Raw genomic sequence first — 17,793 nt, forward strand, 5'->3', positions numbered from 1 at the left:
TCAGTGGTCCCCTGATCTCAGTGGCAGGTTGAGATGGGTCTGGGCAGGTTGGGGCAGCTCAGTAGGTAATACCTGAGCTGCTTAGGCCTGGAGGTCACCCCAAGGAGCCCCACAATCAGCTGTAATTGGGGCAGTCTTGCTCCACCTCCTCCCTCCCTGGGTATATCAGGGCCAGTCCAGAGCCTAGGCTCTGTCTCGGCAAAGGAGGGTGGCTGCACCAGGCACTATGGGGAAGGCAGTGAGTGGGGCCCGGAGTCAGGGGTCGGGAGGCTGGAGGCTGGAGGCAGGAGTTTCAGTGGGATCTGATGCCTCCCCGCTCCTCTCATCCCCAGGAGAATTACGAGATGTACTCAGTAGAGCTGGGTCCTGGCCCTGGTGGGGACATGGCAGCCAAGATGAGCAAGAAGAAGGCAGGCAGTAAAGGAGGCAAGAGGAAGGAGAAGCTGGAGAACATGAAGAAGGAGATGGAGATTGTGAGCAGGGGGCGAGGGGGCTGGGTGGGGGGCAGGAGTGCGGCCGGTGAGAGCTGGACAGTGACTGTCCTGCCCCCACCACGCAGAACGACCACCAGCTGTCAGTCGCGGAGCTGGAACAGAAATACCAGACCAGTGCGACCAAGGTGAGCTGGGCGCAGAGGGAGGGGTGCGCGCAGAGAAGGGGAGAGAGGGAGAGAGAGAGAGGAAGAAAAGGGAGAAATGCATTAGAGAGAAAGGGCCAAATAGAGAGAGGGATGGAGTAGGAGAAGCAGATAAAAAGAGGCAGAGAGGCAGAGACAGAGAGAGACAAAGAGGCAGATAAGAGGGAGAAGCAGAGCAGAGACAACAGGAAGAGAGAACCAGGCAGGAAAATTGAGAGAGACTCGGTGGAGGGCAGGGGGAAGGGGCAGGACAGAGGCAAGGATGACACAGAAACGAAGAGGCACAAGACAGAGGGGAGAAGAGGGGAAAGAGACAGACAGAAGAGCTACCCCCACCAAGGAGCGTGTGGTGAGACGAAAGCCCTTGGAAGCCACTGCGACCACCTGCCCTGTCCCCAGGGCCTGACTGCCAGCCTGGCCGCGGATCTGCTGCTGCGGGATGGGCCCAATGCCCTGCGGCCGCCGCGTGGTACCCCTGAGTATGTCAAGTTCGCCCGGCAGCTGGCCGGTGGTCTGCAGTGCCTCATGTGGGTGGCTGCTGCCATCTGTCTCATTGCCTTTGCCATCCAGGCCAGTGAGGGGGACCTCACCACCGACGACAATGTGAGTAGCAGCTGCTGTGGGCAGACGTGGGACACAGGGAACTGGAGGATAGAGAACATTGAGCATGGACTCAGGACGCGAGGGATACAGGATGGGGACACAGACACGTGGAAATGCAGTTCCAAGACATAGGTCACGGGGGGCAAGAGGAGGGGGAGATGAACGATACTGGGATATGGGGCAGACCCGATGACACAGGTCACAGGGGACACAGAGAATGTATCTCAGATATGGAGGACACGGGTGGGGATACAAAGACGTAGAAATACAATACTTAAGATATGCAACTTGGGAAACAGAAGACACAGGACAGACCAAGGGCACAAGGGACATGGGACTCAGACATGGGACACAGGGCATAGGGACATAGGGGACAGAAGACTCAGGACACAGTGCCTAGAGAGACACGAAGCAGACAAGGAAGCACAGAGACAGAGAATATTGAAATGTGGGACAAGAGGACATCGGATATATGACAGGGGTCAGAACAAGAGACGTGGGAACTTAGGGACGTGTGGCATTGACAGGGATTTGAAAGTCATAGGACATGTGCCACCAGATGGGGACTTAGAGGTACACAGACATGGGGAGACGTTGGACATAGGGACTTGGAATTTGGAACATGATCGTGGAGTCCACAGAATATGAAGCATAAGATCGACAGCATACTAACATGGAAATGGGGACAGGAGGGTGCACTTTGGGGCACAGGGCACATAGAGGTGGCACACAGATTATGAAAACACAGAACACGAAACTTGTAACACAGGGACTATAGGGCATGAGAACATGAGGGGACAGAGGACAGCAGACATGTGGAATACAAGACTCAAAGGACGCAGGAAAGGATGCATGGTGACACGGGGCACAAGTCGTAGGATATAGGGACATGGGGGATGTAGGGTTCAGGACCCAGAGAATATGGGATATAGGTACACGACACTGGGAATACAGGGAAGCTGAATGTGTGACGTGGAGAACACAGGGACAGGGAACACAGGCCACGGGGAACAGTGCATGTGGTGGCTAGTAAAGCAGGGAAAACCACAGGGGTGACCCCAAGAACACCGGGGGACAGGGAGCAGGCAGGTGCCCCCGCACAGGGATCTTCCAGCCCCTTCTCATCAGCCTGGCCCCCTTCCTGCCTCTACCCAGCTGTACCTGGCACTGGCCCTCATCGCCGTGGTCGTGGTCACCGGCTGCTTTGGCTACTACCAGGAGTTTAAGAGCACCAACATCATTGCCAGCTTCAAGAACCTCGTGCCCCAGGTGGGTCCCCATTCAGTTCCCTGTGTGCACTCGGGCGGGCGCAGGGAGGCTCCTGGAGTCTGTCTGTGTGGGCCTTCCCACCAGGCCCAACCTGCTCCCAGCCTGTAGCCTCCCGCTCCGCCCATAGGTCCTCCACAGCTCCCTCTTTGCATCTCCCCACCTTCCCCTGCACTCAGTGGCCTCCACCCCCACCCCTGCCCACCTCAACCCTGTGCCCCTGCCCCACAGCAAGCAACTGTGATCCGAGATGGGGACAAGTTCCAGATCAATGCAGACCAGCTTGTGGTGGGCGACCTGGTGGAGATGAAAGGCGGGGACCGAGTGCCAGCGGACATCAGGATCCTCCAGGCCCAGGGCTGCAAGGTGGACAACTCCTCGCTGACTGGAGAGTCTGAGCCGCAGACCCGCTCGCCCGAATGTACACACGAGAGCCCCCTGGAGACCCGCAACATCGCCTTCTTCTCCACCATGTGCCTTGAAGGTCTGTGAGGCCCCTGCCCGCCCCCCCGGCTGACCACGCTGCCTCCACACTCCCCACGGCTGCCTCCACTCCCCTTCTTCTGCCATGTATGAAGCCACACTGCCTGCCCACCTCACGTGACCACCCCCTCTTCGGGGCATCCTGACCCTCTATCTCCCATGACTTCCCCTTCTGCAGTTCACACTGTGTGCACACCCCCATTGCTGCCCACCTGTCCCTGAGGCGCCCTCTTGGCCCCACTGCAGGCACGGCACAGGGCCTGGTGGTGAACACAGGTGACCGCACCATCATTGGGCGCATTGCATCGCTGGCATCGGGAGTAGAAAATGAGAAGACCCCCATCGCTATTGAAATCGAACATTTCGTGGACATCATCGCAGGCCTGGCCATCCTCTTCGGCGCCACATTTTTTGTGGTGGCCATGTGCATTGGCTACACCTTCCTGCGGGCCATGGTCTTCTTCATGGCCATTGTGGTAGCCTACGTGCCCGAGGGGCTGCTGGCCACTGTCACGGTGAGTTGGGGAGACAGAAAAGAGGTGCAGAGAGCTGAGAGGCTCGTCCATCTGTGTGTTCATTCATCCAGGGTTGCCTCCATCGTCTCCCTATTTGTCCTACCACCCCCTCACTTCCCACCCACACACCTTCCCATCAACCATCCTCCCCACCCCCTGTCTCTCCATCTATCCATCCATTCAGCAAACACTCACCAACGCTAGTCTGGGCCATACCCTATACCAAACACTGAGGACTCACAGATGAACAGGACACATCCTTGACAGGAGGAGGCTGAGGTCCAGTGTGGGCAGCCCTCAACAGTTAGCACCCAGTCCAAGACCAGCCCCAGAGGAGGTTCAGAGGATGTCTGTTTTCTCAGTTTGGTTGTGTTGATAAGAGAACCTACAGAACCTCAGCCTGGGCAGCTTAGATAGGGGCCTAGTTATGTCTGTCTGGGCAGATTGGGGAGGTGTCCCAAGTGGAAGAAAGCACAGGATGGAAAAAACAGAGGCAGGAGAAGCATGGGTTTTGCCGGGGAATGCTGTGTACACAGTACTGTGGCTGGGATGCAGGCTCCCCGTGCTGTGAGAGAAGGGAAGGACTAGAAGCAAGGATGGGGCTCCCTACCTGCGCTTCTCACCCCTTCTCCCAGGTCTGCCTGTCCCTGACAGCCAAGCGACTGGCCAGCAAGAACTGTGTCGTCAAGAACCTGGAAGCAGTGGAGACACTGGGTTCCACATCAGTGATCTGCTCTGACAAGACAGGGACCCTCACTCAGAACCGCATGACTGTGTCCCATCTCTGGTTTGACAACCACATCCATTCGGCTGACACTACGGAAGACCAGTCAGGTGTGGGGGTGGAACGAGACGGGGCTGGGGCAGGATCTGGTAGACGCTTGAGACCTGGAAGGGAGCTCTGAGGTTACTGAAGGGAGTCTGGGGAGGGATCTGCATTAATGGAGTGGGGCTCCATCCCGATCGGGACAAGGGTCTGTGAAGCTTTAGGTCTGCAAAGGGGCTTGGTATTGGGTCTCCTAGGAAACTCAGTACTGGGTCTGGAGAGAAGGCTCTGTCCTGGGCTATGAGGAGGGGTTTGGGTCCCACCCAGGTCTGGGAGGTGACCCTGTCCTGAATCTAGAGAGAGGGACTCGGTTCTGGTATGGGAGAGCGCTGCGCCGGGTCTGGGGCCCGCGAGGAGTCCCCTCGCGGCCCCAGCCTGGACGCCTGGCCTGCAGGGCAGACGTTTGACCAGTCCTCGGAGACGTGGCGGGCGCTATGCCGCGTGCTAACGCTGTGCAACCGCGCTGCCTTCAAGTCGGGCCAGGACGCGGTGCCGGTGCCCAAGGTGAGACCATAGGGTACTCCGGGGGATCCCGGGAGCCTGGTGCAGCCAGGCTCGCCCCTGACACCCGCCGCCGCTTCCAGCGCATCGTGATCGGGGACGCGTCCGAGACTGCGCTGCTCAAGTTCTCGGAGCTGACCCTAGGCAACGCCATGGGCTACCGTGAGCGCTTCCCCAAAGTCTGCGAGATCCCCTTCAACTCCACCAACAAGTTCCAGGTGTGCGCCCGGTCCCGCCCAGACCCCCTCCCACAGGGAGGACCCCGCCCATCTCAGGCCCCACCCACACTCAGGGCTGGCCTACCGCAGGGTTTCTCTCTTAGTTCCCGCCCCCTTCCTAGCCAAGCCCCGCCCACAACCACTTCTCCCCGCCCCCCCCCCCCAGCCCCTTAGCTGGGGGCTCACGGTCAGCTCTCAGGCCTTCCGTGGGGGTAGCTCGCAGTCCAAATTCCGTCCCAGACCAACTCCGACCCAAATTCTATCCATTCTCTGCGCTCAGGCTCCTTACTGCGTCCCTAACCCTCAGTCTCTACGAAAGACCTGTCCGGCACGCTAGCCCCTCACCCCCAGCCAAGCTGCACCCTCCAAAGGTTCCTCCGGCTGCGCCCCAGCGCGGTCAACCCCGCCGTTCTCCTAAGTCCCGCCCCCTTGTCCTGGTCCTTAACACCGTCCCCTTCCTTGCCCGAAGCTGTCCATCCACACACTGGAGGACCCGCGGGACCCCCGGCACGTGCTGGTGATGAAGGGCGCCCCTGAGCGCGTGTTGGAACGCTGTAGCTCCATCCTCATCAAGGGCCAGGAGCTGCCGCTGGACGAGCAGTGGCGGGAGGCTTTCCAGACTGCCTACCTTAGCCTGGGAGGCCTGGGTGAACGCGTGCTTGGTGAGACCCCCAGGGCTCGGTGAGACCCCCACAGTAGATGGTAAACCAATCTGTGAGGAGGAGCTAGCACAGACCCTGCCCAATCTTCCCTGCCCAACCTTCCCCGCCCAGCCCTGACCATGACCTTTCCCATCCCTGGCTCACAGCTGACCTGCCCAAGTGCACACATTCATCTTTGACTTTCCCTGTCTCAGTCCTGACCCTTGTCCATCCTCAGTTTCTATCTTGACCCAGCTCCTTCCCACCTGTCCTCCCTGGGACCTTCCCATTCCTGACCTGACATCCCTTGATTTTTCCCAGCTCTTGCCCCAACCTTGACCTGCTTTCACATCCACCTGTCAGTGTCCTCCTCCTGACCCTTTGACCTCCAATCCTTGCCTCAACTCAAGACTCCCCAATCCTTGTCCTGACCTCTGATCTCCCTCAACATTTTGTCCCGATTCCTAAGTTTCCCTAACCCCTGCCTCAACCCTGGAAGACACAAACCTGTGGTTCAATCCTGGATCATTTATCCTACTTGTGTGGGACCGCTGGCAAGAAATGCCCCTCTCTAGGCCTCAGTTTCCTTATCTGCAACATAAGCATGCTAACAGTCTCACAGGTTGGTTGTAATAATAGACTCACATCATGTGAATGAAGTATTCAGCCATCTGATGATGGTCAGGCATCTGTAGGTGCTTGGTACAAGGGGCCTTGTTATTTTACTCATCACCTGGCTTTGCTAGAGAAGGGCTTCCTGGACCCCTCTCTGACTCCCCTGTTTTCTGGTCAGGATTCTGCCAGCTCTACCTGAGTGAGAAGGACTACCCTCCCGGCTACGCCTTCGATGTGGAGGCCATGAACTTTCCAACTAGTGGCCTGTGCTTTGCGGGACTTGTATCCATGATAGATCCGCCCCGGGCCACCGTCCCTGATGCTGTGCTCAAGTGCCGCACAGCAGGCATCCGGGTATGCAACCAGGAAGGGGAGCAGGCAGGGGTGAGAACAGAAGTTAGCAGTATTTGGGGGTGACAAACCCTGTGACAGAGAACTACCTGAAAGTGGTTTGAACCAAAAAAAGAATATATTGATTCATGAAACTGAAAAGTTCTGGGGAATGAAGCTTCAGGTATAGCTGGATCTAGGAGTTCAGTGTCATTAGGAATTTGTCTTTCTCCATGTCTTGGTTCTACTTCTCCCTCGGATGGCTTTATTCTCAAGCAGTCCCTCCATTTTGGTCGACAAAGATGACCACCCCCCAGCAGCTCCAACCGACATCCCACCTGTTTAGCCACCCCACAGAAAAAGAATGCCTCTTTTGCTGTTGTCCCGGATTGGGTCACATGTTCCTCCCTGAACCAGTCACTGTGGCTAGGGGTGGGATGCCTCGGTTGGCTAGGTCTGGGCTTACTTGCCCATTCTTGGCTAGAGACCTCACTTCCACTCTGGGGGTGGGGGATGGTTCCTGAAAGACAAATCAAGAGTTGGGGAGCCAAGACTGAGCAAGCAACAGCCATGTCCTTGTCATGGTCTCTAAGACCCAGTCCCTAGAAGAGCTTGGCCCTGTTACCTTTCTAAGCTTATCGCTTAGCCACCCCCCTGCCTCACTTCTTTGTTTACCGCTTTCCAGTCATGCTGGTCTTCCCTCTACTCCTCCAACAGTTCGGGCATGTTCGCACCCCAGGGTCTTTGCATTGCCTGTTCCTGCTGTCACGAACACTCTTCCCTCAGTTCTACATGTGGCCAATTCTCTCACCTCTTTCAGACCTCCGCTCAGATGTCACTTTCTCAATGAGGCTTTCCCTGGACACACTTAAAATTGACACCACTTTTTCCACCCAACATTTGCCATCCCCTTTACCCAGGTTAACTTTTCCCCTCTCCTAATATGCTGTATCATTCGTTCCTTTACTTTGTTTATTTTCTGTCTCCCACACTAGAGTGCCAGCTCCACAAGAACAGAGATTGTTGTCTGTCTGCTTTGTCCCTGACATTTTCCAGGCACACAGCAGGTGGTCACGACTGGTTGAATAAGTGAATGAGTGTATCAGTAGATGTCCACCAGGGAGGATGAGGAGAGTGGGCTGATCCGAAGGCAACAAGGGTCTGATGGTCCCCTCCCCAACAGGTGATCATGGTGACAGGTGACCACCCCATCACAGCCAAGGCCATTGCAGCCAGTGTGGGTATCATTTCAGAAGGCAGCGAGACAGTGGAGGACATCGCTGCCCGCCTCCGCGTGCCTCTGGACCAAGTTAATAAGAAGTAAGCCCCTTCTGCCCACCCCCCATGGTTCTCTCCAGACCCCAGGCAGACTGAGGCCCTGGTGATGCCCTCCTACCTCCTTCCCAGGGATGCCCGTGCCTGCGTCATCAATGGCATGCAGCTGAAGGACATGGACCCGTCTGAGCTGGTGGAGGCACTGCGTACTCACCCCGAGATGGTGTTTGCTCGCACCAGTCCCCAGCAGAAGCTGGTGATTGTGGAGAGCTGCCAGCGACTGGTACGACTCTGCCGAGGAAGGCGGCCCATGGGCTGGGCTGGCCCTGGGTTGGCCTCTCACTGACCACCCCTTACCCGCACCCACTCCCTGCAGGGTGCAATCGTGGCTGTGACAGGGGATGGCGTGAACGACTCCCCAGCCCTGAAGAAGGCAGACATCGGCGTGGCCATGGGCATTGCTGGCTCGGATGCTGCCAAAAATGCGGCTGACATGATCCTGCTGGATGACAACTTTGCCTCCATTGTGACGGGCGTGGAGCAGGGTCCGAGCTGGGCTGGAGACTGGGGGAGGCAGTGTGGGCACAGGAGGAACTGGGCAGCGAGGAGTCTGAGGTGTCTTCTGTAACCCCACAGGCCGGCTGATCTTTGATAACCTGAAAAAGTCCATCGCCTACACATTGACCAAGAACATTCCAGAGCTGACGCCGTACCTCATTTACATTACTGTCAGTGTGCCCCTGCCCCTCGGCTGCATCACCATCCTCTTCATAGAACTCTGCACTGACATCGTGAGTCTACAGCCCCAACGCTCCCACCCGTGCAGTGCCCACGGACAGACACTCTTGGACACAACGATACAGACGTGTGTACAAAGACAGGCAGATGCGGATATGCAGGCAGGCAGATAGGTAGTCCCAGACAGAACTACAGATGTGGACACACAGGTGGGCACTCAGGCATAGACACGTGGACTCAGGCATTAACACACATATCTGGTGAAAGTTGGATCACAGACAGACACCCTTCAACAGCCTTGACAGATAAACACTGTCAGGCCCCAAGGCAGACAGACAGAAAAAGAACCACAGATACAGGGATGCATGCAGCCAGATGCATGGCCACGTTGACTTATTTATTCAACAGCACTTGCCTAAGTGCCTTCTTTGGGCCAGACACGCGTTAATTAATTTTGTCCCCACAAACGCTCAGTGGGATGGGCTTTATTTATCACCCCCATTTTACTGATGAGCTAACTGAGGCATAGACAGGTCGAGCGGTTTGTCCCAGGTCACACAGCTAATAAGTGGCACACTGGGATTCGAGCCCAGGTAGTCAGGTGCCCCAGGGACTCTGCTCTTGATCAGTATACTCTGCTGCCATTCTGCAGTGATGGACAGATGGCGTGGGGGATAGGGAGGAGGACACAGGGACACAGAGACAGAAGAGATGCAGAGATAGTGACAAGGAGAGATAGGAACACAGGGATACAAAAGCAGAGACAGTCACAGAGAAAGAGACCAGAGACAGGGAAAAAGAAACAGTAAGGGGGAGAGAGAGAGGGAGAGAGAAGGTGGGGGAGGGAGAGAGAGAGAGAGAGAGAGAGAACAAGAGCATGCAATAGTGGAGGTAAATCCAGATGTTCTGATGGAGGTGGATATCAGGTCAGATGTGGACACGGATGTGGACCGGACAAGACAACACACGTTTGTTGGAGGGATGGACCAAACATTGCTTTGTTGGATGGACTGGTTGATCCGTGCTGTCTAGGCAGGTCTGCCTGTGTGGTCACCAGCCTCGTAACCTCAGTCCTATCTCTGTCCGCTGGCAGGAGGTGGGGGGGGGAGGGGGACCCCAACAGGTAGGGGACAGGGGCTCAGGCAAACCCTTAACCCCAGTTCCCTCTGCTCCTGGCCAGTTCCCATCTGTGTCCCTGGCATATGAGAAGGCAGAGAGTGACATCATGCATCTGCGTCCCCGGAACCCAAAGCGCGACCGATTGGTCAACGAGCCCCTGGCTGCCTACTCTTACTTCCAGATCGGTGAGTGCCTGTGGGGCCAGGGAGCCCGGGGCTCCCTGCAGGGCTGCTCACCTGCCTTGGAGTCTCTAACTGGGGCTCTGGCTTGTTCTAGATCCTGGGGTCTGGATTCGATCCTGGGTCTCTGTTGTTCTCTGAGTCTGTGTCTGCCATGATCCCTCCCTGTGTCCCTTCTCTGTCTCTGGCCCTGCTCTACATGACCCTGTCTCTGGGTGTGTGTCTCTGTCTCTCTCTGTGCCTTGTCTCTTACGTCCCTATTGATCTCTCTTGGGATCCTTGTCTTTGTGTCTCTCCATGTCTGTCACTGTGTCCCTGTGTTTGTGTCTCTGTTCCTCTCTGTGTCCCTACCTTTCAATGTCCTTGTCTCTCTCCATGTCTCTGTCTGTGTCTCATCCCTGTCTCCCTGTGTCTCTTTGCATCTCCCCCAGGTGCCATCCAATCATTTGCCGGCTTCACTGACTACTTTACGGCCATGGCCCAGGAGGGCTGGTTCCCATTGCTGTGTGTGGGACTGCGGCCATACTGGGAGAATCACCACCTACAGGATCTGCAGGACAGCTATGGCCAGGAGTGGGTGAGCCCTCGCCCCACCCCATCCCGTGTCACCCTCATTTCCAGTGCCACCTATCTTGTGGGTGGGCCCACACTCCATCCTCCATGTGTGATTGAGCGCAGGCAGAGCATCCCAGACTCTCTGCCAGTTCTGGGCCCTTTCCCACCACTGTCTTGAGCTCCAAACTCCTGCCGCTGATGGTCACAGCTGCAGATGTCCCCTCCCTGCCCTCCAGTAGCACATCATCTCTGGTGTGGAGCCGGGCCCCTATTCTGTTATTGTCACTGCAGTATCACGTACACAGAGTGTTTGCACGTGTGACGGGCTTTAATGAAGGTTTGGAGCCCGGAGAGGCTCGATTCGGTTAGCAGGTGTGTTTAGTGTGCCCTGCGGTGTTAGAGGTCAGGATATTCCCCTTAAACATTTGCCATCACGGTTAAGAATGCAGACCTTGGAACCAGACTGCCTGGATTCATGGTTTGCCACAATTCCTCACATGCTGTGTGACATGGGGCAAGTTGCTTTGCCTCTCTGTGCCTCAGTCTTCCCATCTGTAAGTGGAGATAATACTAATATCTACTTCAGGGACTTCACAGCGTGGTCCTCAGGCCGACAGCATCCCCTGGGAGCTTGTCTGAAATGCAAAATTCTCAGTCCACACCCCAGGCCTCTGGGGGTGGGGCCTGGAAGTCTGTCATAACCAGCCTTTCTGAGGATTCAGAAATGCTGAAGTGTGAGCACCCCAGTCTCCCTCCTACGCTTACCGGGGGGGATTAAGTGACATATACATGTGAGACGCGTGGTACCTGAAGCAGAGTTAGCGTTCCTGACACAATTAGCTGGTATTATAAATAGTTACACTGAAGAAATGGTCTGAAGAGTGGTTGTCCCTTTTAAACGGGGCACGTGCTCTCTTCCCCATAGGCTCTTCTGGCCTACTTCACTCATTTTTGCCATCTGCCTGGGCACTGGAGTCACCGGACTTTGCAAATTCTGCCCTAGGAGCCCGATTCTTTTCCCAGGTGCCTTCTTGTGGGTGTCCGGGAGGTTCTACATCCCTCCTTTCATCATGAAAGCAATTGCCTGACCTACCACGTGCCCAGGTGTTGACATCCAGGCTTGCGAGACCAAGATGTCTAGGCCCCACATTCTTTGGTCCTGCAAACCTGGCAGATTCGTATCCGTCCTCTCCCCCACTCCAGCCTCTGATGTAAGGGAAAGAGCAGTCAGGGGTTCACGGTCCCAGGCCCTGACTGCCTGGCTGACTGCAGAGCCTCTCCCTCTGGGCTCAGATTGCTTTTGCTCCCCTCTGGCCCACAGACGTTCGGGCAGCGCCTGTACCAGCAGTACACCTGCTACACCGTGTTCTTCATCAGCATCGAGATGTGCCAGATCGCTGATGTCCTCATCCGCAAGACACGCCGCCTCTCTGCCTTCCAGCAGGGCTTCTTCAGGTGTCCCCGGCCGGCCCCGCCCCTGCCCCGCCCTACCCTCCAAGCCCTGGCTCCAGCTCCCACCAGATCCTGACTAGGGCTCACTGCAGCCAGCAAACGCCAGCACCAATTTGCGCATGTGCGGGTGCCAGGCGCTACCATTCCTTATCTATAGCTGGCTCCCGCCACCTGCCTCTCACCCGGCCCCTCTGCTTTCCTCAGCCAAAGGGGAGATGGGACGGGGCCAGCGTCCACTGTTGGAACATCTCCAGCTGACGTCCTTTGACCCTGCAGTGCTCTGCTTTCCATCTGGTCCCCAGCTCCCCATGGCCTTTGTTCTGAACCCGCCATTCTGAGCCCGTCCCCTCCCGCCCACCCGCAGGAACAGGATTCTGGTGATTGCCATCGTGTTCCAGGTCTGCATCGGCTGCTTCCTGTGCTACTGCCCCGGAATGCCCAACATCTTCAACTTCATGCCCATTCGGTGAGGGGCTGTGAGCTGTGAGTGGAGGGATGGGCACAGGGACACAGACTTGAGGGTAGCCCTCACCTCGCCATCCCGCCTGTGCCTTCAGGTACCAGTGGTGGCTGGTCCCCATGCCCTTTGGCCTCCTCATCTTCGTCTATGACGAGATCCGGAAACTTGGAGTTCGCTGTTGCCCAGGGAGTGAGTGTGGAGACTGGAGGCCAGGGGGTTGGGGGGGCTGGAACATTCTCACAACAGCTGCTCTGGTCTTTGACCTCCAAACCCTTGACCCTCCGTATCAATCAGCAATAATCACGCCTTGGATAAACCTTATTGGCTACGATACCGCCACTGTGCAAAGCTTGACCCTCCGTATCAAACCTCCGATCCATACCTCTGAGCACCTCCCTGTTTTCCTTTCTCTCTCTCCCAGGCTGGTGGGATCAGGAGCTCTACTATTAGAGGGACCGCGGCCTTCAAGCCATCCTTGCATCCCCCACAGCAGAGGTGGGGGGCACGGGACCCTTTGGGCAGCCACCGGAACATCAAGCAATCAAGAGCCCTAGCACCGCCTGTGTCTGCTCCTGCAGCCCATGGCACCCCAACTTTGCAGGACATCCCCACTCCCCTTCCCCATCCGCGGAGAGCTTCCCCCCGTGGCAGAGCAGTCCTTGGGCCCAGTCCTCTGAGGGGGTGGGGGCTTCAGGAGGGAGTGGGAGCTTGCGGCTCCTGTGAAGTGGGGCCGTCCTTAGCACGCCAGGCTGGCAAGAGGGCTGCCTGGGGCTCTTCTTCCAACACACTTGTGCTGCGTGATAGTAATAAATCAGCTCACATTGACTATGCTTTTATTTTGTGCCGGGCACTGTCCTAAGTGTTTTTCGTGATCTCCTTTGACCTCCCACAAGCCTACAACTCAGCAGCTATTTATTTGTTCAGGTCTGTATCTCCATTTCCTAGGACACAGCCTAGTGTGTAGTAGGTACTCACTAAACATTCCTGGGGGGAATGAATTCCCATCCCTTTGTCTAGAGTGACAGCATTTACAGGCGAGCTGGACATGACCACAGACAGGCACCCTCAGGAGTGATGCCTTTGCCCCTCTGCTAGCCTAGACACCACCTCTGGTCTCTCTCCTCAGCCTGCATTCTCATTCTCCCCTTGGCACCTTGACAGAATGTGTCAACATCTTTTCCATCTCAAGCAGCACCGTTCCACACCCGCCTCTCCCTTCACAGGGGTCTCCACTCCGGTTCCACTTGCTCACTCCTCTGCCGCTGCACTGGGACCGACTCTGGAGGCTAAAGTCACAGGTCTTGTCCTCACATCCCTCTCCCCTGAAAAGTTAACTCTCCAACTGCTCGACACTGCCTTGACATCCGCCCCTCCACCCCGTCCCCTTCCTCACCTCTCTTCCTGGTTCTTTAGTAGGAGTCTCTCTGGCAGGACCCCAGGCTTCTCCTCCTCACCACAGCCCCCACTCCGCTGCCCCCATGGCCTGTTCTATCTGCAGTGGCTTCCACATCTGTCTCTGGTTCTCCCACTCCACATGGCCCAGTGATCCTCCAAACATGTCCCATCAGTGAGCCCTGGACTCCCTGCCCTTCCCTGGCCAAGAATTCTCCATGGTTCCTCCCTGCCCCTGCTGGCTTCCAGCCTCACAAGCCGCCTCAATCTTATTCCAATCAATTCTCGTTTCACTGGAAAGCCAGGCCTGCTCTCTGATCTCAAGGCCTTTGCACAGGCTTTGCCACCTGCTTTCTTCCCCTTGCCCCATTCGCTCATCCTTCAGTTCTCAGCTCACATCTCTCTTCCAGGGAACCCATCCTGTCCCCCAGGTTGGGCCCCCCAGCAGGCCCCCCTGATCTAGCCTGTGCTCCCTCCATCTCAGCCCAACCGTTCTGGTCTCCCCGAGCCCCATAAAAGCTGGGATTATCCACAGATAGTTGGCCACCGACAGTGGCCCTGGATCAGAGTCTCTGCTCAGCAAATAGTTGTTGAATAGTCATTTCTGCAACTTTCACTCGTCTCCATACATGTCAAAGGCTAGGTGGGGCTTGGGATGGAGGTGTGGGAGAGAGATGCTATCAAAGATCTACCCAGCTGGGCTAGGAGTGCCCATATACTCTGTGACCCATCAGTCACTCCCCACCCCTCCAAGACACCTGTGGACCGTCTAGACTAGGGACAATGAAGAGGTGGCAGGGCTAGGTGGTGGTTTCCCCACCTGAGGGTAAATGCTCCCTCTGAAGACATCAAGACTCCTAGCACAGCTGTGCTTAGTGCTTTCTTAAGCCCGGGGTTAAGCAACATTATGGCAGGACCTTGACAGCCTGGAGGGAAGAGACTGCCTAGGGGGCACTAACCCTATCCTAGACCTTGGGAGATCCCTGTGGGAATACCAGCGCTGAAGAGCACCTTCCTGGGCGGGAAGGATTTGCATCAAGGTGGAACATAAACATGACATTAAAGCCTTGCTTCTGACACATCCCCTCTGGGATGGGGAGGGAACGGGGCAGGGGGCTGGCCACTAGAACAGGGAAGGCCTGGGGTGGTGCTGGAGGAAATGGAGAGCACGTGAACTTGACCGGTTGACCTGTGAGCTGGGAGTCTTCTCACCCCCCCACAGTCCTTGAAATGTGCATTCTCCTCCACCACCCCACCCCACATGCTACCCCAAGGATATAGCCTTGACACTGATGTGGTATTAGATAGTATGTGACTGAATCCAGTTAAAACCTCTATATATAAACTTTTGGGATTTGGCAGGTGGGTGCAGAGATCCAGTCATCCTGCAGCCACAAGATAAGCCTTGTATGTTTAAGTTCCATTATTAAACTTGCCACCGACCAACTGGAGTGGCTGCCTCTTTCTTCTCTGCCCTCTGAATAATGAGGCTGGTCTCCGACTACACCTGAGAAGTTCCCAAAGAATTTGTGAAACAAGAGGTAGGGAGGGCAGCATCCAGGACGATGGCCAAGTTGGGCTCAGCTGCTGTGCTAGTTGGCTGCAGTGGTCTCTGTACTCCATACTAAGAAGACTCCAGCCAGGATTTGATCTGAGGGCTACAGAACTGAACTAAAGCACCTCAGAGCTCATAAAAGTCTGCCACCCAAGGGCCAAACCCAGAATTCAGGTGCTTGGACTGTTCAGTATGCAATGGGGAATCCCAGAAGGTTGTAAGCAAGGAGGATGCACTAATAAAACTGGGATTTCAGATACATCCCCTTGGCCTCCATATGAAGGGTGGATTGGAAGGGGAGATTAGGGCTGAGAGTCTAGGAGGTAAGCAGCCAGGGAAGGGCCCAGGCTGTGAGGAAAAGCCTCTGAGAAATATATTCTTCGATTCTAGCTCCCTTCTATCACCAGTTCCCCTGCCACTGCTCAAAGATTATCTATTCCAAGCCCCCAGTCTATCCTGGAAAAAGGAAGAGCCGGGGAACTGCTGCAGAACACAGGACAAACCAGTGTTGGCCAGTTTCCTAGCCTACCTGGCTTCAAAGCCAGAACAAGGGCCTCTAGAACCCAGTGAATATGGTAGTGGTAGATAGTTCCAAAGAGAGAAAGCGAGAGAGAGAGAGAGAAAGATGGAGGCAGAAACAACTTTCCAAATACTGTTTACTTCACAGAAACCTGGAGGCAGGGAAAGGGTATGTGAATGTCTGAGACATCAAGCCTAGGAGTGCACGTTGACAACAGCGACATAGAGGGCGAGGGTGCTGAGGGCCAGCAGCCCTGTCACCACTGCTCGGGCCAGCAGTGCTGTCCAGCTGCCCAGGGAACAAAGGTGGACGAAGGTCCTGTAAGGAAACATCACAATGAGGAAAGGAGAATAGATAATCCACCCCCATTTGGACCCAACATCAAACCCCACCCAGCTCACTCCATGACAAAGGCCTTGTAGACGCTAAGGAACATCAGTAGGAGGACTGCTGGCCGAAAAGTGTGGTATAGGTCGTAGCGTGTTATCATCCAGACCTGGGCAGATGCAACGATGTAATGGACCTGCAGGGAGGTGGGAAGTCAGGACCAGGTTTTGGGAAGAGTACAGCCACCAGCAAAAAGGTGTGTGGGAGAACAGGACTTCGTACCAGACTGATGTTGGAGTCGATGCTCATCTGGATGTACTTCCAGTCAAACTCAATGCCCCTGGCTCCAACCCAGAGGGGGATGCAGCTGAGGAAGGCAAAGGGAGGGATTCTCCAGCACCCTCAGCACCCAGAGTCTGAGCCCCCACCCTCCAGCACCTCCTTAGAACCCAGGTATCCTTTCTTAGGAATCTGGGCTCCAGGCTGCTGCACACACCGGGACATAATGAGCTCGGCGGTGGCCCAGCCCAGGGCAGCAACCATGATCTTGTACTCCCCCTTGCCTGCATTCCGGGACATGACAAGGTTTAGGCCTATCAGGTCTGCCACATCCACGCTGGCCTTCATGAACTCCTGTGGGTCAGGTTGAGGCTTGAGTGAGCACAGGTGCCAGGGGGCCCCTCTCCTACACTCCTGCCCCCTCCCTTGTCCCACTCACCCCAATGAAGTCATAGATGCCGCCTTCCCAGGTGGGAAAAAAAGTGGCCAGGAACAGCATCTGAGAAAACAGAAAGATCACTGCAAGGTGAGGGGAATAACCCAGGTGGGATATGCAGGAAATTAGCGTGGGTGTGGAGGGTAGAGCTCTGGGGGTTCAGGGACCCTTGTGGAAAGGGAGCAAGAGGCGGGCAAGATGACAGGATCAGGGGAGACAAGGGGGTAGGGGTCTGAAGTTTGGGTTCCGTGGTGGTCACAGGGGATCGGGTTAGGCAAGGAGGTGCCGGAGCTAGCTATAGCTACCCCGGCAGTGTCAGCAGCACTGTGTGGACCTTGGGGTTAGTTCGCGGCTCCTGCAAGTACAAAACACTCCACCACACAACTGAGTTTTCTCAATTTTACTAAACTGCTATACAAAAGTTGTTTGGAGACCTCGCCCCAAGTTCCGCCCCTTCCAGAGCCCATTTTTTCCAGGGTATTCTCAGGGGGACCCGGGGGCCCTCACCTTGCACAGCTGCACGAATAGGTAGGTGACCCCAGCCTGCACGCACTTCCAGAAGGCGTTGTACTCGGACCTGCAGGAGCGGGCGGTCAGGCTCGGCCCGGGCCCCCGCCCTCCCGCCCGCGGCTGCCCCGCACTCACAGGCCGCTGCACTTGTACGTGATGAAGTAGGGGAAGTAGGCCAGGGCGAAGCAGTTCCCAAAGTGGAACAGGGTCATGGCGCCGGCCGCCGGGGCCCGCGGGGCGCGGGTCTCTTCCTCGGCAGGCCTGGCGCCCGAGTGCGGGGCTGGCGCCCACCTGCCTCCGCCGCGACCCGCGCGGCCTTCTGGGAGCGAGGCCGGGCCGGCGCCGGCGCGCTTACGTCACG

At 56.4% G+C, this 17,793-nt stretch overlaps 2 protein-coding genes across 3 annotated transcripts; one reads left to right on the forward strand and one right to left on the reverse strand.

Annotated features, from left to right (window-relative positions):
• Window positions 1-226: 226 nt before the first annotated feature.
• Window positions 227-12,967, forward strand: ATP4A (ATPase H+/K+ transporting subunit alpha). Of its 2 annotated transcripts, XM_047079193.1 has the most exons (22): window positions 227-238; window positions 333-473; window positions 560-619; window positions 1,037-1,240; window positions 2,396-2,509; window positions 2,738-2,990; window positions 3,236-3,504; window positions 4,140-4,338; window positions 4,725-4,834; window positions 4,915-5,049; window positions 5,519-5,711; window positions 6,484-6,659; window positions 7,819-7,955; window positions 8,043-8,193; window positions 8,287-8,455; window positions 8,547-8,701; window positions 9,829-9,952; window positions 10,378-10,523; window positions 11,823-11,956; window positions 12,318-12,419; window positions 12,511-12,602; window positions 12,835-12,863. In XM_047079193.1, exons 1-22 carry the CDS (start codon window positions 227-229, stop codon window positions 12,861-12,863), a joined length of 3,105 nt encoding a protein of 1,034 aa, XP_046935149.1. The 2 variants fall into 2 exon arrangements, with proteins under 2 accessions (XP_046935149.1, XP_046935148.1); XM_047079192.1 differs by lacking the exons at window positions 227-238; window positions 12,511-12,602 and having other exon boundaries at window positions 345-473; window positions 12,835-12,967.
• Window positions 12,968-15,999: 3,032 nt separating this feature from the next.
• TMEM147 (transmembrane protein 147) lies at window positions 16,000-17,749 on the reverse strand. The gene is made up of 7 exons (XM_047079194.1): window positions 17,568-17,749; window positions 17,430-17,499; window positions 16,926-16,985; window positions 16,704-16,840; window positions 16,490-16,574; window positions 16,282-16,403; window positions 16,000-16,198 (listed from the first exon to the last, which is right to left on the reverse strand). The coding sequence occupies exons 1-7, from the start codon at window positions 17,642-17,644 to the stop codon at window positions 16,075-16,077; spliced, it is 675 nt and encodes a 224-aa protein (XP_046935150.1). The 5' UTR covers window positions 17,645-17,749; the 3' UTR covers window positions 16,000-16,074.
• Window positions 17,750-17,793: the final 44 nt, after the last annotated feature.

The sequence above is a fragment of the Lynx rufus genome, unplaced genomic scaffold (genome assembly GCF_022079265.1).
Source record: "Lynx rufus isolate CCGP_SWC_20201006 ecotype Redwood Valley unplaced genomic scaffold, mLynRuf1.p SCAF_16, whole genome shotgun sequence".
NCBI lineage: Eukaryota > Metazoa > Chordata > Mammalia > Carnivora > Felidae > Lynx > Lynx rufus.